We start from the raw sequence: 25,309 nt of genomic DNA, 5'->3' as shown, positions 1-25,309 counted from the left end.
CATTGCTGTGAGCTGCGATGTAGGTCTCAGACATGGTTTGGATCTGGTGTTGCTGTGGCTGTGGTGTAGGCCAGCAGCTACAGTTCCAATTCGACCCCTAGCATGGGAACCTCCATATGCCATGGGTGTGGCGATAAAAAGACCAAAAAAAAAAAAAAAAAAAAAAAAAATCACGTAATGGATCTTGAACTTCAGTAAATTAGCACAATCTAGCCTTTCCTGAGAAGCAAGGTTAGTTATTTAGCTCATCTTCACTAAAAATGCCACTTAGCTTTCTATGTTACCAGTGACAACTGCACACAAAAAGTGAAATGCATATTACATACTATTTTTAAAATTAAATAAAATGTTTAGTGAAAAGCAGGGCTTCATTGCAGAATGTTCTTTGTAGCATATATGATTTAATATTTTATTAGGTTTCTACTGGTGTGAATTTTGGAAATGCAAATTGTTGTGATAATTGGCTGAATTTTCTGGCTGAACTTTGAGAGTGAAAAATGAATATGAGAAAGAAAAAGAAAACAACACAATTTCTTTATACCCACAAGTACACCTTCGTAGTATTTATTTTAGAATTCTCTTGTGAGGTTGAATGAAGGATGTTCTAGACCAGAGGAATAAATGGTATACTGAACTTCTGGATTTTATAAAAGGAGTCAGGTAAAACTGTTGATATTTGAGGAATAAACAGACTATGGGGCACACCTTAGGATTTGATAAGGGAAAAGTCTGAACTTGGACCATATAAATGGGACCACATCCTTTCCTTTGGCTTCAATGGAATTTCAGTGATAGGTTTAGCATTCCAGGTTAATCTAAGAGTAAAGTTTCAATTTTACTGTAGTTATTTCATTTTGATTTTAAATGGCAACAGAATGAATTTCCACACGAAACAACAACATTTGAATTGCAGCCAATACATTGTTATTTATCCATCCCTGTTGAATAAAAAGTAATGTTGATTTTCTTTTTCTTTTTGAAGTTCAATGAAAGGGCTGTAGGAAACTCCATGAGAATATTTGATTAATCATATTTCCTAGATAGCCTTTTGGAAACATATTGTTAAAATGTCAAAAATTTTCATTGGCTTTCTCTGTTTTACTCTTTCCTTCTATCCCCCCAATTTTTCTTAAACTTAATGATGCCGTCTTTCTTTTGCTCTCTTTTGAGCTGCATTTTTAATATGATCGTCAGAGATTTTATATATCTTCAGGTCTCCAAGATTTCTAATCTTCTATCTCTGTATTTCTACAACCATTCCTAATTCAACTTTTATTGCAAAATGTCCCGTAACCTAAAATAAATTTTTCGATTGAATGTTTGCGAAGAAACACAGCACATTAAAGCAGAAATCAGCTTCTGCACTGCTTTTTCCATGAATCACCTGCTCTTTTCTAATTTATGTAAATGAGGCAATATTCAACCCTCAGGATTGACTGAAAACGTGGGAGAATAATCTTTATGCTTAATTCTTATGCAAATCACTGGAAATGTCTGCAAAATGCTCTCTGTTTTTCTCATTATTGTCCCAGCTTTTTGAACTTCGCCTTGATTTATGATGAAGTTAGCTATCCATATGGATTTCTTTCCGTTCTCTTTTTCAAATACAGCTTTTGCCTGAGGTTCTTTTCTGATGCCAGATCAGTAGATGTGACTGGAAAAGACAGACTAGCCCAGGATGTTCTTGAAATTTTGATGCATTACATAGTGTTGCTTAATGCCAAGTTTTTCTTTACTTCTTCTTTAAACAAAGGGCCATTTAGTACATGCAGTTGCTTTCCAGATATTTAACTGTATAGTAATGTATAATCATTTATGTTAATCCACAGTAATTTATAGTAATTTTATATTGTTACTGATTATACTGAATTTCAGTCAGAAATTGCATTCCATCATGTGTTGATTCCTGGGAATTTATTGAAGTTTCCTTTGCGGCTTACTACATGATTTTTGTAAATGTTCTTGTACGCTAAAAACAAACAAAACTATATTTTCTCTCTATAAATTGTTTAATTGTTTTGTTCAAATATTTGTACCTGTATTTTAAAGTAAATTATTGATAGAGCTATTTTTTTTTAAATTGTAGTTCTGCCTACTTTTGCTTCAGATATTGGAAAGTTAGATAGAAGACATTTCCATAATCACTATGGCACAGTTTCTTTACCAGCACGTGACCCAAGTGTTTGTATATTATCATTTTTTCCTGTAATTTATTTTTTCCTGATATTCAAATTATTATCTTGGATTTTTTTGACACACATGTCTCTGATAGGCATTTTTCTATTTTCCCCAATTTTTCACATCGTTGTTTAAAAAATATTTAGTTGAAAACATATTGTTGCATTTAATATGTTTACAGCTAGCTTGAGAATCACTGTATTTTGCTCTTTGAATTAAAAATCTTGCATGTAATTAGAACTTCCATATGACCCTGCAATCCCACTCTTGGGCATCTATCCGGACAAAGCTCTACTTAAAAGAGACACATGCACCCGCATGTTCATTGCAGCACTATTCACAATAGCCAGGACATGGAAACAACCCAAATGTCCATCGACAGAGGATTGGATTCGGAAGATGTGGTATATATACACGATGGAATACTACTCAGCCATAAAAAAGAATGACATAATGCCATTTGCAGCAACATGGATGGAACTAGAGAATCTCATCCTGAGTGAAATGAGCCAGAAAGACAAAGACAAATACCATATGATATCACTTATAACTGGAATCTAATATCCAGCACAAATGAACATCTCCTCAGAAAAGAAAATCATGGACTTGGAGAAGAGACTTGTGGTTGCCTGATGGGAGGGGGAGGGAGTGGGAGGGACGGGAGCTTGGGCTTATCAGACACAACCTAGAATAGATTTATAAGGAGATCCTGCTGAATAGCATTGAGAACTATGTCTAGATACTCATGTTGCAACAGAAGAAAGGGTGGGGGAAAAAACTGTAACTGCAATGTATACATCTAAGGATGACCTGACCCCCTTGCTGTACAGTGGGAAAATAACAAAAAAAAAAAAAAAAAAAAAAATCTTGCATGTATTTTAATCACAGTAATATTGAGAACTGTTTTTGCTCTTTTTCTGTGCTTCATATGTACTATATTTTCCCTTTTTTTATTTTTCTCCTTTCCCACATTTCATTTGATGAAACAGTAATTTTTAGTTCTGTTTAAAAGTTATTTATTCTTAGTTCATAGTTGTTTTTTGTTGTTGTTTTTGCTTTTCTCATTAATTTCTATCAAAAGACTTCTCTTCCTCTGGACTCTGCCTGCATGCCTCTTCCCAGGAACTCTCTTTTCCCTATGCTAGGACTTTGTATCATCAAGGGTTTTCTGTTTTTTGTGGGGGTTTTTGGCTGCACCCACTGCATGTGCAAGTTCGCAAGCTAGGGATCAAACCTGTGCCACAGGAGCAACTGGAGCCACTGCAGTGACAATGCTGGACCCTTAACCTGTGGAGCCATTCGGACACTCCAGTATCATCAAGGTTTTGAGTCTAAGTCATGAATGTACACTTTCAGGGGTGTGAAGTCACTGCTAGTTTAGACAAAATACACTTTCCTAAGTTATTCACTCTTTTTTTTTTTTTATTATTTTCCCACTGTACAGCAAGGGGGTCAGGTCATCCTTAGATGTATACATTGCAGTTACAGTTTTTTCCCCCACCCTTTCTTCTGTTGCGACATGAGTATCTAGACATAGTTCTCAATGCTATTCAGCAGGATTTTTTTTTTTTTAAGTTATTCACTCTTAATACTCTTCTTGCCTTAACTTGCACTACCTTTGTGCTAATAGTATGCTATTAACAGATGCTTATCACCGATAGTGAAACTGTTCTATTTGCATAGATAACTCCTCAACTACTCAGAGAAGTCCTTGCAAATAGGAGCTTTTGAGCTTTATTTATTGTATCACAAACATATTGTGTGGAATACATTGGATAATTGATAGATCTTTTCAATTGGTGCATAAATGAATGAACACTCTCCAGGTCACTTAAAACAGTCCTGACCATTGACACAGACTTACTGAATATTTACTAAATTTACAGATCCAAGAAAAACAGGATCATCACGGACCATTAACACCTTGGCCTCTACATTATATTTTATGTCTTTTTGCCTGTTTTCCATGCCTCTGTAACCAATTTGTTCTCTTTTTCTCCTTTCCTGCCAGAATTTGATTTGACAATAGGTTTCTTACAGCTCTTGCCTTCCAGTAGGTTGAACACTTACATCTTTTGTCATTTTAAGCCATTACTTAAAAAACAATTAAAAAAAAAAAAGATGTAAGTAAATGGCTTTAGAAGAGTTTATGAAAAACATCTTAAAGAATTTGACTTCAGTAGCTTCTACTCTGATAGGGCTGTCTTAGCAACTGTTGGAAGAGTTTAATAAACAGTATCTCTGTTGTGAGCTAAATTAACATCTTATAAGAGGGCAGGAAGTGTTTAATGACTAAAATATGAAGGGGATAAGTGAGGCAGTCTACTTACTCCTGATAAAGGAATTAAGAAACCGGGGGAGGCAGCAAGAGGCTGTGCTTTCCCCAGCTGGGTTTTTGATTGATTTGGAAGCCTTCTGGGAAAGGCAAAAACAAGAAAGGTCTTGTTACATGAGTACTTGTATCTGCAAAATAGCCTAGGACGCTTTCCTTATTTGAAAGAAGCCCAGTGACCCAGTCATCCCTAGGCACTGGACTTTCTCACCTTCAATAACTAACCTTCACAGAATTACAGATTTCGAGCATTGCTTCTACTTTCTCCTCTTGCTCCATTTTTATTTTATTTATTTATTTTTTAAAACTTTTCAGAATCCTGCTTTGAATCTTTTCATTCTAATTACATGTGTCTTTACCATCAATACAAATGACACCTTTTACAATTACTTGGGGAAAAAAGCATGTGTGGCATTTGATATTATTAAACAGATCTCCTTGGCAGTCCCTTCTCTTTTGAGATTGCATGATTGCAATTTAAATTTGCTATGACAACTTCTTGATTAGAATTCGTTCCAACTACCTCTAAATATAGCCTTTTTTGGGAGGAGGGGGGCCACACCTGCAGCATTTGTAATTTCCCAGGCTAGGGGTTGAATTGGAGCTGCAGCTGCCAGGCACAGCCACAGCCGCACCATATCTGAGCCACGTCTGTGACCTACACATTAGCTCACCACAACCCTGGATCCTTAACCCACTGAGCAGGGCCAGGGAATGAACCCGCATCCTCAAGAATACTAGTGGGATTTGTTACCCCTGAGCCACAACAGGAACTCCTCAGCCTTTCTTAAAGGTTGTTTCTTTGTGTGCTTGTTTTCATCTCCGTTTTCTTGCCTTTAAAAATTTCACCTTATTGTTGAACCACTCTGTAGATGGCTACTAATAGTATATCCTCGATCCTAAACTCTAACTCCTCCCTTTGGCTTTATACCTAAATTTCTCAAGCTTCAGAAATATTGAGATTTGATTTATCAATATTCCCTTCAACATTTATTTCTCATTTCAAATACAATTCTATTTACCTAAGCTCTTTAAATCTGACTCATCAGTACCCAGAGCTTTTGCATACACTTTGAATTGAAGTGAATGAAGAATGGTGGAATGCACCCCCAAATATGCCACTTTAGCAGAAGGATTATTTTAAGCTAAAGGAACCTAAAAAACAGCAGATACAAGAAGAGCATTCTAATCTTCCCTTTTCTTCCTGAAAAACAGGAGATTAAAAACTCCCATGTGGGGAGTTCCCTTCGTGGCTCAGTGGTTAATGAACCCGACTAAGAACCATAAGGATGTGGGTTCAATCCCTGGCCTCGCTCAGTGGGTTAAGGATCTAGTGTTGTTGTGAACTGTGGTGTAGACGCAGATGCAGCTCAGATCCCACATTGCTGTGGCAGAGGTATAGGCTGGCAGCTGCGGTTCCGATTTGTCCCCTAGCCAGGGAACTTCCATATGCTGCAAGTACAGCCCTAAAAAGCAAAACAAACAAACAAAAAACAACTCCCACGTGAAAGACATACCCCCCATAGCAGGAAAAAAGAAATGTTCTCCAACAGGGGATCAAAACTGAGAGAATTCTGTACAAACCGACTTTGTTAAAATAATCCAGCTCTTCCTTTAGCTTCCCCACACAGTCTGGCTACTCTTCCACAAGTGCTTCTCTGTTGAGCTTGGTATAAAAGCATTTGGGTTTTGCCATTTCCTTGTCTATTCATTTCCTTATGGTGGATTCCCACCTCATGCAAAACTTATAAATTTGTATCCTTTTCTCCTATTAACCTGTTTTATCTCTTTAATTTTCAGGCCCAGCATAAGAAGGTAAAGATAACATGTTACATCCTCTATAGCATCGACCTGTATTGTTTTCACCTTCCACATGTTCCTTTTCGTCCCTGTTTGTATTCTTTCTTTCTTCTTCTGTTTTTTTGGGGTTTTTTTTGTTTTTGCTTTTTAGGGCCACACCTGCAGCATATGGAAGTTCCCAGGCTAGGGGTTGAATTGAAGCTGCAGCTGCTGGCCTACACCACAGCCATAGCAACACCAGCTGCGTCTGTGACCTACACCACAGCTCACTACAACGCAGGATCCTTAATCCACTGAGCAAGGCCAGGGACTGAATCCACATCCTCATGGATCCTAGTCGGGTTCATTAACCACTGAGCCATGATGGGAACCCCCCCCCCCCACTTGTATTCTTTTCCTCAGAATGTTATGAAATCTTCCTAAGTAAGGTTTGGTTCATCTGGCTGAATCTTTAAGAACATCATATTGACCAAATCATTTTCTTGCTCCTAAATCTTGAACAGCTCCTCACTACTGGATAACATCCAGCATCCTTGGTTCAGTAATGAGGGAACCAGTCTGTCTCAGACTAGTTTTCATACAATTTTTTTCTCAATACTCTCCCATGTGCTTAATTTTGTCTCCAAGATACAGAATCAAACTGCCCTCAAAATGCCTTCATGGTCCAGTTGGAAATCTACACTGCTGGGAATATTGTATTTTTCTTCCTCCATTTTTATTGCTAAATAGTTCCCCCAACTAAAACTACATTTTTATCTTCTTTCATTTAATTTAGTAATTTATCCATGGGTATGCTTAATATTTAAGAACTACTTAGAAAAGTAGTGTATTTAAATTTAACAAAAAAAGAGTTATTGTCAGAAAGAGGTATTTCCACTTCCTTACTTTAAGAGAAACCAAACAAGGAGGAATGAATCCTGCCCCCACCCCGCCCCGCCACCCTGTCCCCACCCCCCATGAGTTAGGCATGCCATCTAGTGGCGGATCCACCGCACTACAGACCTGGCCTCAGGCCAGCTAGTCTAAAGATCCACTTTCAAATTTTTCTCAAAGAATATGTCAAACAGATATTTTTTTTCCCTTATATAGCACAGTACCACAAGAAAAATACTGCATAATGCTTACTCTTTGTAAAATGGCACTAAACAATGAAAACCCATTAAGTTGGGCTGATTATACAGAGATAAGTTCAGAGAAAGAGAAGACCTGAAGTTTTCATGTGTTAGCATTAATCAGTGACGCACACAGGTCCACTTTGGAAGAAGAAATTTAAAGAAACGCCTATAAGCTTGGATAAATCTCTGATAAAGGGTGAGAAAAGTCTTTCCTCCTTGGGATAACATATGAAACACAGCCAGCAGTGTCATCACTGAATAAATATTACACGAGGGTTTGGCAAAATGGTTCAGAGTAAGCATAGCCTTTGAAGCCAGATGGATTATTATGATCACTTCTCTAAACTGGGGCACAATCACTAGAAATTACCATTTTCACATGTTAAAATGTGGGGACAACATATTCGTTGTGAGTATGAGAAATAATATCTTTAAAAGGTTTGGACTACAGCAAGGCATCCAGTAAAAAAATAGTAGTCTTTGATGGTTATCATCCTTTTTACCTCTGATGATTTGTAGAGAGAAAATAGCTATTTGTTTCAAGCTTAAAAACTATTATTTCTATTCCTGAATTTATTTCTTTATCACAGTATGGAGTACATGTGCTCATAGACACCATTCCTTTCCATACCAGATGGAAGATAACTCCTATTTAGTAAATATTGGGCAAAAACAATTACAAAACAAATTATCTATGTAACTCATTAAATATATTATCTACTATTTTTTTTAAAGTATTCAGAAATATAAGTTGTTTCTACTTACAACTTTCCAGCTGCATGATACAGGTCTGTACATCCATTGGAAAATTCTTGAGATCCATTGGACAGGAGAGAGTCAGGGTCAATCTGAAAGAAGTAAAGTAATTATTTTAAAAATAAATATATAATATCATATTAATGTTCTATTTTTCAAGGTACAACTAGAAAACAATGTTGCTTGGTCATGACTAACATCTATTCAAATAAAATTTGCTCTACTTGGGTATGTTATTTAATGTGAAATAGCTGTATCCTTTGACATAAATCCAGTGGGGTTTTTTTTGGGGGGGGGAAGAAAAGCTGTACATATAAATATCCGATCACATGTATTTATTTATCTAATTAAGATTTCCTTTAGAGAGGGCTGCAGATGTCTAAGAGAGATCTATATTTTCAGAAAAGACCCTGAAAGAGATATTTGAGGGTGAGTTTTTATAAACTTAATACCAGAGGCCAAAAGACACACTTGCCCAGAATCGCACTGACAGCATCCTTGAAGAGACAAGCAGAGCCAAGGTCTGGAGTTTGAACAAGAGAAGGCTGGGTACTGGCAAGAAGACCTGGGTGACAACTTTCATCATCTTTGTAACTACACTGTAAAACTTGTTAGTGAACATCCAGAGGGGAAAAACTCTGACACTAAGTGAAGTCAGTCAGAGAAAGACAAATACCATATGAGATCATTAATATGTGAAATCTAATGAAAAATGAAACAAAAGAACTTATTCACGGAACAGCAACAGACTCAAAGATTTTGAGACCAAACTTATTGTGGGGAAGGATGGATTGGGACTTTGGGATTAGCATGTACACACTACTATATATGAAATCCATCGGTAACATGGACCTACTATATAGCTCAGGGAAATATATTCAATACTCTGTGATGACCTATATGGGGAAAGAATCTGAAAAAAGAATGGATAGATGTGTATGGCTGTTCACTTAGCTGTACACCTGAAATTAACACAGCATTGTAAGTCACCCATATATACCCCAATAAAATTTCTAAAAACATAAACAAAAAAACCCTCTGAATCTGAAGAACTTCAAAAATTTTCAGCATTAGAGAGAGGTTGCCTGTTGTGGGACTACGGCATTTCACCAGATCTTATCAAGGCCATGAGAGAGCCCTCTGGAATATGTGTGACACTGTGCTGACCACACAACTTCTGACTGGCCTTCACACAAAGTGAGATGCCCTTTAGGGGGACCCCCACATTGCAACCCCTCATTCTCCTTTCAGAAAGTATGAGTATAAAGACATTTCAGATAATCTACTACTCCTGAATGATTTTTTTTGTGTGTTTTGTTTTGTTTTGTTTTGTTTTTTCCCCTTGGAAGAGGCGATTACTGAGATATCTCCAGGGATTTTCAAGAATTTGTAGCTCCTGAACGTGAGAGAGGCCAAGATACAAACAAACCCAAGTTTATTCAAATGAAGTTTTTTTCTGAGAATGTTCTAGCCAGCCCCTTTTACTGAAAGTTTTCCATTGAAATGCAGTATATTCGTGAACACCCCAGGTGTTCAGATTTAGTCATTCACCTAAATTCTGTGATCAAAGGCAGATTACTTAATTTCATTCTTTCAGTTTTCACATCTCCAAAATAAGGATAATAATAGTACCTACTCTGGAGAGATATTGTTAGCAATACTTAAGTTAATACATGTGAAATGCTTAAACAAGTGCTTAACACATAGTAAACACTCAAATGACATATGAGTTATTAAGGATTACTAGTCCAGGAGTTCCCTTCATGGCTCAGTGGTCAACGAACCTGACTAGCATCCATGAGGATGCAGGTTCAATCCCTGGCCCTGCTCAGTGGGTTAAGGATCTGGTGTTGCTGTGGCTGTGGTGTAGGTCAGCAGCTGTAGCTCCAATTTGACCCCTAGCCTGGGAACCTCCATATGCCACAAGTACGGCCCTAAAAAGCAAAGCAAAAAAAAAAAGGATTACTAGTCCATTCTCTCCACCCCTGACTTTCCCAGATTCTCCTCTGCCAACTTACATAGGATGCACACAAAACAAAAACTATTTAAGCTTTAAGAAAAACAGCCATCAGCTCTACTAAATGTAATCACCTTCTCCAAAATGGCATTTTTATGTAGACTACAGACACACGTACATCATTATTTTATGGATGTATGTTTGACTGTGAATACTCTTAGTGGGATCCAGGTGACATAATCTGAGAGACATAAATGGACAGACATGAAACCGCCAAATTGTTAAGAGTCCCAGAGGATCGTGTGACAATTCACTCGAGTCAGAGTCCATAGCACATGAAAATAATTCACAGAGTTTACTCTTCAAAAGCAATTTTCTCCTAACTCAAGCTAGTTAAGTGATCCTGTTAAGTATGATCTTATATATTTGCAAAGTTCTCTCTTTAAAAAAAAAAAAAGGCAATTGTAAAATCAGGTGGACACAATGTTCCCTGTCTTGTGAAAGGGTTTATTAGAAGTGTATGCACAAGTACATCTGGAACATACACACATTAATTTTCCAAACATCCAAGGCTCTCCCGCCAGCCAGTTTCAAATGTTGGCTTGGAGAATTAATGCTGTGACCTTTTGTATGGAAGTAAATAGCATTCTCAGAATCTTTTCCAGGCTCTCACCATGAATGTGATGTCAAATTCATGTCCTAGCTATTTTTCTGGCGTAAAATGAGAGACATTACATAATTCTTTTTTTTTTTTTTTAAAAAGGCCTTTGAAAGGAATTATTTGGCAAAGAAAAATGCTGTTGGTAGAACTTTTGTCATAAATCATATCTTGAAAAAATTCTGTTTATTGACTTTCTTTTTGTTTAAGGTACAATAATACAATTGCTTCTTTAATAGCACAGGGATGTGTCAACTTGGTGAGTACGATCCTGAATTTCTTTATCAAAACATTACATATAAATTAAAGATTTGTCGTGACCACATCAAAAGAAAATCAAATCAAGAGGCAATTAATCACATTCTACTGTTTTGAAAATATCTTCTTGTGTAACAGAGGACACTAAGTTCTCTTTCTGAGACAAGACACACAAACAGGATATGCATTTTTTAATTTTTCCCTTTAAAAGTCTTGCCTTAGTGAAGTAGTAATGTTAAAAAAAAGATGACCCTAATCTATGACAAACAATTCATCTCATTAAAATCAAGGTATTACCCATTTTCGAATGAGCATTGCCTAGAAGTATGCAGTCTATCTCACACATAAATTGAAGTAGTTTAAAAAAAAAAAAGATTTTCTGACTCCCTTTTAGGCTCTTTAAGCAAATGTAAGTATTGAATTAGTTTCTAATATTTTTCAATTTAGTGTTGTAAGGACAATTGACTCAATATCAGCTTTGAAATATTAGCTCTAATATCATAATAGATAACACACCTCTTTGCTTACTATGTGGTAAGCATAATTTTAAATGCTTTATATGTGTCTCAACTCATTTATTGCTTATGATGAATCTATAAGATGGGTAAAACATACTATCCATATTTAGAGGTAGAGAGATTGAGGGGTTAACTCACCTGATATTAAAAAGCAGAAATTGGTGTAGCTGAATTAGCAGCTCTGGGGGTCTAGCTGTACATTCTATGCCCTTCGTTTTTAATGTCTACTGCCTTTCAAAGGCATAAGAACAATTTTCAAGAAAATTAGTTCTCTAATAATGACTTTTAAAATTTATATTTCTATAACTTTGAGAAATGATATATTTCATACACGATTAGTTATATTTAAATTCAAAGATACATAAATTATTCTTCCCCAAAAGAGGAGTAATTAAACTTTAGAAAATATAAGGAGTCTGCCCATGGATTTTATATGTTTATTTGAGTGATGGATATTTTATCATGAATGATTTTAGGAAGGGTAAATAACTCTCAGGAGACATTAGATTGTTGGAGCACTAGAAGGAAGATTGGAACTAAAGTTCAAATTGGAGTTTTGTTGAGATCTGATTGTAGAGATGACCGTGAAGCTCATTAAGCCATCACCAGGGCAGTCTCTCTGTTGGTAATGGTCCCTTTAAGAAGCTGATAGAAGTTATGGGCCTCTTCAGAAAAATATAATCACACACATGCAAAATTGTCCTTACAACATAGACTTTATAGCATTGTAAACTGATTTCCCTTGAATAAACTGCATTTAAAAAGCATCTGTCAAAACAAGTTGGCCTTTTCTCTTTAAAAATTAATGCCTAAGTTAAAAAAATAGTTACATAGTGTACAAGTAATCTTTAATTCTTTCCACGACTGAATTTCAAAGAAAGTGATCATATTTAGCTTAAATAAAAATTAATTGTGTTGTGATCTTTGACAAATCGCTGTGCACGGTATTTTTTATATAAAGTTTCTTCCTGTTTGTTGACTATTGATTATTAACGCAGTAATACTTCTGTACTATACGTAGTAGAGTTGGATGTACCAATAGGTATTGGTAGTATCAGTGAAGTAAGCTGTAAATAATAGTCAACTGCCCGCGATGTCCTTCCATTACCTTGTGATGAGGATGTGACCATCCCCACTTCACAAGCGATAAATCTGAAGCTTAGACAGACTGATAATTTGCAAGAGAACACAAATTTGTTAATTTATGGATTCTGGAAAATATCAGAACTTAAGCTTTTTTTGGATTTGTTCTTTGTGGGGAAAGATAAAAAGAAAGCATTATCCTGGGTGCTTTATATACACTATTCCAAGCTGAAGGTAATTAGTATTTTCACCATCATGCATGTAAGGAAAATGAGCCTTTCACAGGTAAAGAGACCAGCCCCAAATCACAGCAAGTAAATCGCAGATTTACATCTGGCAGGGTCTACCATACTTTCACCTGAGCCAATTCTTAGGGCTGTTTATGTGTCTGCTAATTTTGAGAGCTGAGATAACGTTCCCCTGGACAAAGAGAAGCCTTGCTTACAGCTTGCTATGAAAGCAGTGGATTCCCCAGACTCAGTGTTCCACAGCCATGACGCAGACTGGGAGTGTGCTGTATTCATCTGGGCCTGAGGCATTGTTCCCAGGAGACCTTAGGACAATGGAGACATTGGGCAAATATGGTGACGCTCGTGCTACTTGCTTGCAGTGAGTAATAAATTCCTTGGTCTCTGACCCTGACGTCCTATGTGTCTTCAGTCAGCACGCATGATGTACATAATAGGCTAACTTCATACGTAGAATAAAATCAGACTCCAAACTTGACAATCTGGAGTCATGGGTTTCGGTCCAACACCCTCACTTGCAAAGCACTCCATTTAAAAATTATCAACATAATTCATGGATATCATTTAGAAGTTCAGATCGTTATATAAAATATGTCAAAAACAGCTATAGCTTTGCCCTATGCATCCTAACTCCCAGTTCAATCCTAGCTCCTCAGAGGCAACCTTCCTTAGATATTTGTGGCTTATATTCATATATCTAAATTGCTAGAATATTATGCTTGATTTGTAAAATTTGCAAAATCGTCTATTCATTTTCTACAAAAGTATATAAGAACTTACTTCTCTTCTACTACCCTCCAGCAGTATTCAAAAGCGGTTAAATGGATATTGAGTGTTTACATATGAATATATAATTATTGTTCATGGTTAAGCTTTGTCCTTTGCTATAATTACAGCTCTTGTACAGCATTTTGTTTCCCCAGTGTTAATAACTGTCTCATTTTAATAATCACTTCAGTTTCTGTTCCCTACTATTATTTTAAACTCAACAAACTCCCTATCAGAACCAAATCCCTCTCAGTGATTAGACATAGCAGGCAAGGTATCATCAGTTCTTTGATTTTCATGGAAATCTCTATTTCTTTTTCACTTCTTCCTTTCTGGTCAGATATTGAATCTCTGAATTGATAGTGTGATTTTCATATCCTGTCTTTCCTATTTTCAGTTTAATAGTTTGATTCTACTTCTGAGCAGATGTCTTCATTTCATCTTCAAATATTCTACTGATTTTTTTTCCACTTTGGTTTACTTTTTGATCTTACCATACTCTGAATGACTCCATTTCTCTTTTCCTGGAAGTATCTTATTTCATGCCTGCCCTTGTCTCATCTGTCCAGAGTTTTTGGGTTTTTTTTTTTTTATGATTTCTTCTGCTCTCTGCATTTTCTCTTGAGTCATTTCTTTTCTTTCTATTTCTTTCATGTTCTTCTCTTTGCTCTTCACCTCCTCTGCATGTTTATTCTGGCCTCTGCTTCTTTTCTGATTACTGTTCATACTGTAAGATGTATTCCAATGACTGTTTATATTTAAGAATGAGATACTAAAAACTATTTGGAGTTCAATTAGTGGCAGATGGTTTATTGAGTAATGCTCTTCACTGTGGGACAATTGCCCCAATTTTTCCTTGGTGATTCCCCAATTTTCTGGAGATCTTTCTTCTTGGGCATTTGAGGAGAACAAGGGTATCACCCCTCAGTGCGTAGACCTCACACAACCCTCCTTTCCTTGGAATTAGGCTTCATGACAGACGCCAGTTGTGCCTGGAGTTCCTACTCCAGAAGCTCTTGGCACAAGCTCGTGGAGGTTTTCTGTCCTCCTGCTTTCTGCCCAGTTCAGAAAGCAAAAGGTAGACCCAAGTCTGAGGAACATGGGCAAGAATATCGAGACTAGAGCGGGCTTGCTATTGTTCCTATGACGCTGACATTAATTTTTTTCCTTTAACTCCATTTTTAAGTTTCAGCTGCCTCAAATTTCTAAAAGTTTGAGGATATTATTTTCTTCCTTTCTGAAGTGCTAGCTAGCTGCCTCAAATTTCTAAAAGCTTGAGGATATTATTTTCTTCCTTTTCAGCTCCCCACTTGGCTTTGGGCTATCTCTGTTAAGTCAGTTTTCACAAGTGCATTCATTTCTGAGCTTGCTAAAATTTTTTGTCATCACTCATCTGTCACTGTTTTCTTTCCCATTACTTTCATCTTCCTGTGTGTTAATGTCATTTTATTCCTTATTCAGTTTATTTCTCTGTTTTAGTGGGTTTAAGGAGGAAGTACAGATAAATGGATAAGTTCAATAGGTCGGGTTTGCTAGGACATTCTGCTTCTTTCTTTAAACAAGCAGGAAAGCAGATCTTTCATGAAACATCACAGATGCTCCATTTGTAAGTTGAACAAGAATTTTTTTTTCTAGCACAACTTTTGTTAACAAAGGAACTGCTTGCCATTTGAAAATTTCAAAGTCCTATGAGATTTCCAAAAACAACTCACAAAAAATAAGTTTAGCCTTTGATCATGTGAGCCAGGATAGAGCAAAACAAAAACCAGGAGCCGAGAGACATCATCTGTTTCATCTGAACTCATACTGAAAGACAAAAGATGCAATTCTGAATTATTCCATAACGTTTCTCAAAATATTAGAAGAAATGCAGGCAATTCATAATGGATAGCACTATTTTTCCAAGTCCAATAGACTTGATAAAAACAACTGTATAGCCATAATCATATAGGATTCTCCCTCTCTCTCTCTCATACACACACTGTATTTCAATTCTATCAAGGGAAATCTTCTAGACATTATAATTTTGCTGAATTCTTCCACACTACCTAGTGATATATTCTTGCAACCTAGGTCATCCCAAAGTCTGTCTGAAATGAAACAGTACCTTATAATTAAAAATAAGCTGTAACTTTCTCAAAGTTAACTTTCAAATTAGCATGAAAAGAAGCAAACTTTCTTTATTTGCACCTGTCATGGCTCCCCTGATATCCATTGTGAACCCACATCACAGAAGAGTCAAGGATTGAACTTCCTGAAGAGACTCCATCATTTAAAATATATGTATTTTTCATACATTACCTTTTAAAATTGTACCCCAAAAAATGAAATACAGGGGACTAAATCTGACCAAAGAGGTGAAAGACTTATATGCTGAGAACTATAAAACATTAATCAAGGAAATTAAAGAGGATTCAAAGAAATGAAAAGATATTCCACGCTCCTGGGTTGCAAAAATTCATAGTGTAAAAATGGCCATGCTACACAAAGCAACCTGCAGATTCAATGCAATCCTTATCAAATTACCCATGAACTAGAATAAACAATCCAAAAATTTATAGGAACCACAAAAGACCCAGAACCGCCAAAACAATTCTGAGGAACAAAAACTAAGCAGGAGGCATAACTCTCCCTGACTTCAGGCAATAGTACAAACCCACAATAATCAAGACAGTGTGGTTGGTACTGGTACCAAAACAGACATACAGACCAATGGAACAGAATAGAGAACCCAGGGAGTTCCCTTGGTGGTGCAGTGGTTAATGAATCTGACTAGGAACCATGAGGTTGCAGGTTCGATCCCTGGCATCGCTCAGTGGGTTAAGGATCCTGCATTGCTGTGAGCTGTGGTGTGGGTTGCAGATGCGGTTCGGATCCTGTGTTGCTGTGACTGTGATGTAGGCTGGTGGCTACAGCTCCGATTAGACCCCTAGCCTGGGAACCTCTATATGTTGTGGGTGTGGCCCTAGAAAAGACAAAAAAAAAAAAAAAAAAAAAAAAGAATAGGGAACCCAGAAATAAACCCAGACACCTATGGTCTATTAATCTTTGACAAAGGAGGCAAGAACATAAAGTGGGAAAAAGACAATCTTTTCAGCAAGTCGTGTTGGGAAAACTGGACAGCTGCATATAAATCAATGAAACTAGAACACACCCTCACACTATGCACCATGCAATAAACTCAAATTAGCTTAAAGACTTAAATGTAAGACAAGATACCACCAAACTCCTGGAAGAGGACATAGGCTAAACATTCTCTGACATTAACCTTACAAATGTTTTCTCAGGTCAGTCTCCCAGGGCAACAGAAATAAAAGCAAAAATAAACCAATGGGACCTAATCAAACTGACAGGCTTTTGCACAGCAAAGGAAACCATTTAAAAAAAAAAAAAAAAAAAAAAAAAAAAGACAACTTACAGAATGGGAGAAAATAGTTTCAAATGATGCAACTGACAAGAGTTTAATCTCTAAAGCATACAAACAACTTGTACAACTCAACAGCAAAAGAGCCAACAACCCAATTGAAAGATGGGCAAAAGATCTAGACATTTCTCCAAAGAAGATATACAGATGGCCAACAAGCACATGAAAAATGCTCAAAATCACTGATCATTAGAGAAATGAACATCCAAACTACCACAAGATACCACCTCACACCTGTCAGAATGGCCATCATTAATAATAAGTCCACAACTAACAAATGTTGGAGAGGGTGTGGAGAAAAGGGAACCCTCCTGCACTTTTGGTAGGAATGTAAACTGGTACAACCACTATGAAAAACAGTATGGAGGTACCTTAGAAAACTATACATAGAACTACCATATGACCCAGGAATCTCACTCTTGGGAATATATCTGGACAAAATTTTCCTTGAAAAAGACACATGCATCCACATGTTCACTGCAGCACTATTCACAATAGCCAAGACATGGAATCAACCCACATGTCCACTGATAGGTGATTGGATTAAGAAGATTTGGTATATATACACAATGGAACACTCAGCCATAAAAAAGAACAAAATAATGCCATTTGCAGCAACATGGATGGAACTAGAGACTCTCATACTAAGTGAAGTAAGTCAGAAAGAGAAAGACAAATACCATATGATATCACTTATATCTGGAATCTAATATACTGCACAAATGAACCTTTCCGTGGAAAAGAAAATCATGGACATGGAGAACAGACTTGTGGTTGCCAAGGGGAGGGGGGAGGGAGTGGGATGGATTGGGAATTTGTGGTTAATAGATGCAAACTCTTGCCTTTGGAATGGATAAGCAATGAAACCCTGCTGTATGGCACTGGGAACTATGTCTAGTCACTTTATGATGGAGCATGATAATTTGAGAAAAAAGAAGGTAGGCATGTATGTGTAACTGGGGCACCTTGCTGTACAGTAGAAAATTGAAAGAACACTGTAAAACAGCTATAATGGAAAAAATAAAATCATTATAAAATAAAAAAATAAAATGTATGTATTTTTCATTGAGTAATAAAAAAGGGAAAAAATTAAGAAACAAAATATGTATTAAATTCATAAGTAACATATAACTTTTACTGGAAAAGTCAAACCATATAAACTTACATAGAGTGAAATCTACAGTTCACTTTTATTTCCCCTCAAATTCTACTGCTCATTTCCAAAGTTGGTTATTCTTAACCAATTGCTGGGCATCCTTCTGAACTTTTGTATGAAATTAGATATATGTGTATTTTTACATACACTTTTATGCTTAAATATATAACATTTTAAAGAAAACTAGCATAAAGCATTTCTCTTAACCTTAAAGATATTTTGGAGGCTTTTTCTTCTGAATACATTTAGGTCTATCTCATGCAGGGGACTTCATGACATTGGGCTATCATTGTGTTCTGCCTTGTTCTTATTAGTGAATATATAGTCTTTTGTTGCTATTTCAGTGGTGCAGTGGGCATCTTTGTAAATATATCTTGAATACACATAAACACGTAAGTAATATAAATTCCAAGAAGGAAAATTGTTGAGTGGAAGGATACATGTATTTTGTCTTTTCATATATCCTAACAAATCATCTTCTCAAACAGTTGCTATGAAGTCATATGCCTACAAAAGGGTATTAGGCTCCACTAAATGCTGCACCTTTTTAATTCCTGCCAGTGTGCTTATATAAAAAAATGTTTTCTTGTTTGTCATTGTTCATTTTCTCCCACATCAGTGCTATAATTCTTACTTCAGCTGTCAGGTAAAATTTAGAAAACTCAAAAGGAGAAGAAAAGTCCATTATATTTGCTCATATTTCTGCTCATATTTCCTTTCTTCCTTCTTGATGGTTTGATGTTTTTTCTTTACTGTTTCCTTTCTGTTTAGACAACTTCCTTTTGCAATACTTTCAGGGGCGGTCTACTTTGACAAATTCTTAGTTTTCCTTCATCCAAGAATGTCTAAATTTCCCCTTCACTCCTAAAGGATATTTGCACTGGGCACAGATTCTAGAATGACAATTCCTTTCTTTCAGCACTTGAAAAATATGTGTCACTTCTTTCTGGCCTTTATAACTTCTGACAGGAAATTAGCTATCATTTCAAGTTGTTTTTCCCTTAAAGGAAAAAAGGTGTTTTTTTCTCTCTGGATGTTTTCAGGATTTTTATTTAGTTCTCTGTCTGAAGTGACTTAGTACAAACATCTTGGGGTTTATTAAATATCTTGAATCCACAGGTGTATGCCTTTTGCAAAATTTATTAACATTTCAACTACTAACTTCTCTAATATTTTTTGTAGTTCTATACCCTATTCTTTCTTTCCATTTGAGACTCCGATGGCATGAATGTTAGATCTTTGGTTATACTGCCACCTGTCCCTGAGGCTCTGTTCTCCCCTGGCCCCCAGTCTCGCATTTCTCTCTTGTTCAGAGTGGGTGATTTTTATTTTTCTTACAGTTCACTGATTCTTAACTCTGTCCTCTCTACTTTTCTACTGAGTCAACCACTAGGTTTTTATTTTAATTAATCATATTTTTAGCTATAAAATTTTATATCTTCTCTTTCATTGCCTAGGCTTTCTATTTTTTTTGTTTGTTCGAAGCCCAGTACTCACTGAATCATCATTCTCATCATGGCCACTTTATTTATTTATTTATTTATTTATTTATTTTTGTTTTTTTAAGGGCTGCACCCACGGCATATGGAGGTTCCCAGGCTAGGGGTCGAATGCCATCCTACACCGCAGCTCATGGCAACGCCAGATCCTTAACCCACCGAGCAGGGCCAGGGATTGAACCCAAGTCCTCATGGATACTAATTGGGATCATTAACCGCTAAGCCATGCCAGAAACTCCATCACAGCCACTTTAAAGTTGTCAATAATTCTAGCATCCTCATCATCTTGATGTTAGAATCTACTGACTGTGTTTTTTTATTCAATTGATAAACTTCTGGTTCTTTACATGCCGAATAACTTTCAGTTGAGGCCTAGACATTTTTAAGTTATTTTGTGAGACTCTGGATCTTATTTAAATACTCTGCACTGACTTTCTCTGACATAGCTCTGTCAGTTCAAGGGGGTGTGGGTGCTATCTTGGTGCTTCCAGTTAGAGGTGGAAATCCAGTTCATTTCTCAGTCTGAGACATATGAAAAAATAATTCATCCCATGAATTCACTTCCATGTTGCTTCTTGAGTTCCAAGGTCCTTAGTCAGTCAATCTTCTCACCTCTACCAGCAGAAGCCCCAAGTTTGTTATACATAGTGTATCCAGGGTCTTTAGTTGTACTTAGCAGAAGAAATAGGGAAACGTATATCTGCTCCATCTTCCCACTATCTTTTGATATTTATGATTTTTAGTAATTTTCCCAAAAGCTTCAAAATTCTCTTGCTTAGACCTGGGATTCATTAAGCTATTAATTCATATGGGAGCACTGGGCTTAACTGGTGATGAAACCTGAAATCTTCCTTTATGTCTTATGCAGCAATTAATTCAGATTTATATTAACATATATTAGTTAGTTTTCAGAAATCTGATGAAAGTTCAGGTCACTGTAGCATGAAATCATGTTATCATTTTTAGAAAATGATAAATGGATTGAAAGGAAATTTGGTCACATGAAAGAGAAAAATAGGAAAAACATATAATATGTTGGGATAAAGAGGTTAGCATTATTTATAAAACCACTGTGCAGAAAAAAGTTTTCAAAATCACTAAGCTACAAGATTAAATTTTCATTCCTGTTATTTCTCTTTCTTATTATCTGGCAAATCTTCCTGATACTGGGCAGATGAAAACTCAAAATCAAATGTATCCATTCCCAATGAGAAGAAAAATTAACAAAAGAGAAAACAGAGAGATAAACTCTAAGAAAGCAGGATCCAGTCTAAAGCCCCAAAATTAAGTTTAACTTGATTCCTTTAAAACATGTTACTGGTGATACGAATATTTTTCAGGCAGTTGCCTGTTGCTATAAACAGAGTATATTGTCCTTTCCAAGAAATATGACACGAATTCTGGTCCCAATTTTCTGTTTTTTTTTTTTTTTTTTGCTTTCTTTAGAGCCACTCCTGTGACATATGGAAGTTCTCAGACTAGGGGTTGAATTGGAGCTGTAGCCACTGGTCTAACACCAGAGCCACAGCAATGCCAGATCTGAGCTGCATCTGCAACCTATACCACAGATCACAGCAATGCTGGATCCTTAAATTTTTTTTTAATTGAACTAAATGACGAAATAATTACGGAAAATTTAAGATAATTATTTTATTTTAGAATATTTTTCATGTGGAACACAAACTTTCAAATATATTCCTATAGGAAGCTATTTACTGAATTTATATGTTTAATATTTAATGAACAGCCAAAGTTGAATGAGTTATAAAGTTCAACTGTCAAGAAATAGTATTATTAGAGCTTACATTGTAGTATTAATTACTGTTATGTTTTGGTATTAGCTTTAGAAGGCTACATGGTCTTTTAAGAAATGTGTAATAAATAACTAAAATGTAAATAAGATCTTTTTCTAAAGGATGATTAGAGAAACAAGATCAAAAAATACATATACTTGATAAATAATTCATGAAAAATGGTCCCAGACAAGCAAGCCTAAATGTTTCTTCACCTATATTTAAAAGAAGTATGCATACATAACAATACAAAAACAACATGGGATTCAGCTACATTCAATTTGCTTTTAAACCACCCACCAACTTGGCTGATGTAAGAACCTGGACCTTTGTTTTAAAAGTAGATTTTCAAGAATTCGTGATTCTGGAATTTTTTTTTTTTTTTCCAGCTGTGCACTTGGCATGCAGAAATTCCCAGGCCGGGGAGTGAACCAGTGCCACTGCAGCAACTTGACAATGCCATATCCTTTAACTGCTAGGCTTCCAGGGAACTCCCTGGATCTGGAATTTGGTGCATTATTGTTGATTAAATATATTTGGAAAATGGTTTATTAGATGAACTTAAGTGGAACAATGAAAGCACTTAATTAAAAATTTTAAAACACTCACTAAAAATTGAAAAAAAAAAAAGCTACCCTGTTTCAGTGAAGTCAGGAATTCAAGCCTATGGCTCACCTTATTGAATAAAGAACATTTCCATTCTTGAAAATTCTCAACAATTTGTTGTCTGTAGTAACTTCGTGAAAGTTGGCTCCCTTTTCATTGGCAAAGAACAAATCAGGTTTCCAAATGGAGTCCAACATGGAAGGGTCTAGGTCTAAAGAGTCATCAGGATATTCACTGTATGCAAGACGGGGATCGTTCCATTTCTGACGGAGAAAGATATTCACTCTGTAATCCTGTAACAAAAGAAAGAAAGGGGGGAAAAGTCTGCTTTAAAAGTTTAGAATTATATGCATTAGTCTTTGGGTTTCTCTGATACCACAAAGCCACTGACACCTTGTGAGCTGCCCATACCTTTCAATCCTCACTCATTACCACCAAGAGTCATTCTTGTTCTGAGGTTTGCCCATGCTTTTCATGATCTATATGCCTCCAAAGAGAAGGGCACAGAAGAGCATAATTTTATCATGCTTATATACTGCTATTTCATTCAAATTTTACTCTCCTGGTTTTTCAAAATCAAATATTGGATGGCTATTAGACACTCAGAGTAAAATATTTTTGTTTTATTTTGCTTTACATTTATTTTCTAGAACCCTATCTTTTAGTAGGTATCCATTAACATCCAGAATGCATTTAGTGTAATTTTCTTGAAAGCTATTTTGTGAAAATGACCATACATACTTCTTTACAATAAAGACACATTTTTTCACATTTAATATAACACAAAAGATCTGTATTATTGGTGACTTGGTAAAAATAAAAGGTAGTTTTGGAATAATAAAGGAATACTATTGCCAGTAATCTTTTAAAATTTGACTTACGAAATTTCCCAGTTAGACTTTTCATAGTTAAGTTTAAAGAAGAGTCAATGATTTTAATCAGATTCTTGCTCACAATTTCTGGATTAATGTATAGAGAGACAAAGATCGATAGCCATGTGTATGTGTGAAATTTGTATACAGTCTATGAATTTAAGCACTACCTATGACTTTATAAATACAATTTCTCCCTTAGACTTTTGAAATGAGCAAATAAACATGCAGACTTCATTATAATCATTCATAAAGTGAACATTTTAATAAAGCTTCATTTCCATGGAAAATAGCCAAGGCTACAGATATTCAGAGAAATAGAATATCAGTTTTCATCTATTTTTTCATGCCTGAATACCAAAGGGTAACCAAGCAACTCCAAAGAATGCTTCTATAATATCAGACCCACAGATTGCTTATCTTGCAGGTAGGTCAAATTCAGTTTGTAGTGAATGTTACAAATGTATACATCCCCTTGGTTATAATTTGTGCACTAAGACCTCTGTTTTCTAACTGTAACTGGGTTATACACCAAGTAGTATTTTTTTCTGCTTGCTAGCTGCCCCAGGTATCTTCCAAAGTGACAATGGAGCCAAGGCCACGTCAGGTTTTTACCACAAGGCTCATGATAATGTGGAAATCTCCCTAGTCCCAAGGATCTGCAGAACCTGGAAATGGGGATATATAAAGAAGCTTCCACCAGCCAAGGATGGGTCTTCCTCTCAGAGCCCCAAAAGCACAGCTCTGTGGCTGGTGACTGGGTCTCATGTCCCGAGATACCCTGCAATTTGTGCATCCACCCTAACTACCCCTAAGTGAAGTGGTGACCAGACTAAAGTCAGTTTCTCTTTGCCTGACATCTAGGGGAGGGTTAAAACAAGACACGTTCTGATGATACCTGCCAGGGAAAGCATCTGACTAATAAAGAATTTCCTTTGGGGGAGTTCCCATTGTGGCTCAGCAGGTTACGAACCTGACTAGTATCCATGAGGATGTGTGTTCCATCTCTGGCCTCACTCAGTGCGTTAAGAATCTGGCATTGCCCATGAGCTATGGTGTAGGTGGCAGACGTGGCTCAGCTGTGGCTGTGGCGTAGGCCAGTGGCTGCAGCTCTGATTCTACCCCAAGCCTGGGAGCTTCCTTATGCCATAGGTGTAGCCCCACCCCCACCCCCCCAAAAAAAATTCCTTTTGGATTGATTCTTAAGCTATCTTTTAAAAAAATGAAGTATTGTTATACTGTAACTAACTTATTGATTGAGAACACTCTGCATCTGCTCTTCACTGTGAGGCTAAAAATACTTTTAAGCTGCAGCATCTGTAATAAAATTTAGTTGGCTCTCATCATCCTTATCTCATTGGTTTAGTGATAAACTTTATAGACACAATCTCAGATCATTCAGGAACACTTTTTGCTTCAGGAATGAGCTAAAAAGACACTAAGTATCCATTCATTTCTATTTCTAAATCACACAAGGAAAAAAAATCCACTGTCATATGTCACCAAGGCCAAATGTTATTCTGCAGCCAGTGTACTCTTTCTGTGAATAACCAGAACTATCTTTGTTTTCTAACATGTTTAGGTCTTTGGCCAGAATCCAAAGCAGAATTGAAAAATGACCATTTCCTGAAAACCCAGAAACTAGATTTTCAGTCCTCACAATTTGGGCTTTGACCTGCCTGAAAATGAACATTGTGCTGGGAAGCTTCCCTACTAAACAACCGAATGCAGCTTTTCCAAAAAGAACTTGTGGGGAGGTTTGTTTTTTGTCTTTTTTAGCTGCACCCATGCACCCAGGCCAGAGATTGAACCCGCACCACAGCAGTGACCCTAGCCACTGCAGTGACATGATGGAATTCTTAACCCACTGCACCACAAGGGAACTCCTGAAAATGAACTTTTAAGCCCAACTTCTTATGGCCAATTTGTCCTGTTTATGCTCAGAAATTGATTGTATTAATTACTTTTGAACCCTGATCATACCTGAAAATGTGCAGAGAAAAGGGTATAAAAGGACCCTTAAAGAATATAACACCACCCTAAAAGAAGTCCTTGGAACTCATTTTGAAATAACTTGCTTACAATAAAAGACCATGGACGAAAAAGATAACAGCTTTACAAAACAGAAACTAATGGATATCAATGTTAAATGGACTTCCTAAAGGAAGGCAGTTTAAAAGTTCAATCATTCCTTGGCTCTACTTAAAGACTAAGTGTTTTATTAATGGAATATTCCCTGTTCACCTGGGCTATGCTTCTATAAGGATAAACGTGTAGAAAAGTTATGC

General features: G+C 36.4%; 1 protein-coding gene across 13 annotated transcripts in view; it reads right to left on the bottom strand.

Annotated features, from left to right (window-relative positions):
- Nucleotides 1-25,309, bottom strand: part of GLRA3 (glycine receptor alpha 3) — a 483,419-nt gene that overhangs the window by 66,492 nt on the left and 391,618 nt on the right. For all 13 annotated transcript variants that reach the window (XM_021074184.1, XM_021074189.1, XM_021074190.1 and 10 more), the window contains 2 exons: nt 22,219-22,442; nt 8,191-8,273 (listed from right to left, as the gene is read on the bottom strand). In XM_021074184.1, coding sequence (XP_020929843.1) covers nt 8,191-8,273; nt 22,219-22,442 — 307 coding nt within the window. The remainder of the gene's footprint in view (nt 1-8,190; nt 8,274-22,218; nt 22,443-25,309) is intronic.

Source organism: Sus scrofa, chromosome 14 (assembly GCF_000003025.6).
Source record: "Sus scrofa isolate TJ Tabasco breed Duroc chromosome 14, Sscrofa11.1, whole genome shotgun sequence".
Classification (NCBI taxonomy): domain Eukaryota; kingdom Metazoa; phylum Chordata; class Mammalia; order Artiodactyla; family Suidae; genus Sus; species Sus scrofa.
This window is presented reverse-complemented; position numbering and strand designations above follow the sequence as displayed.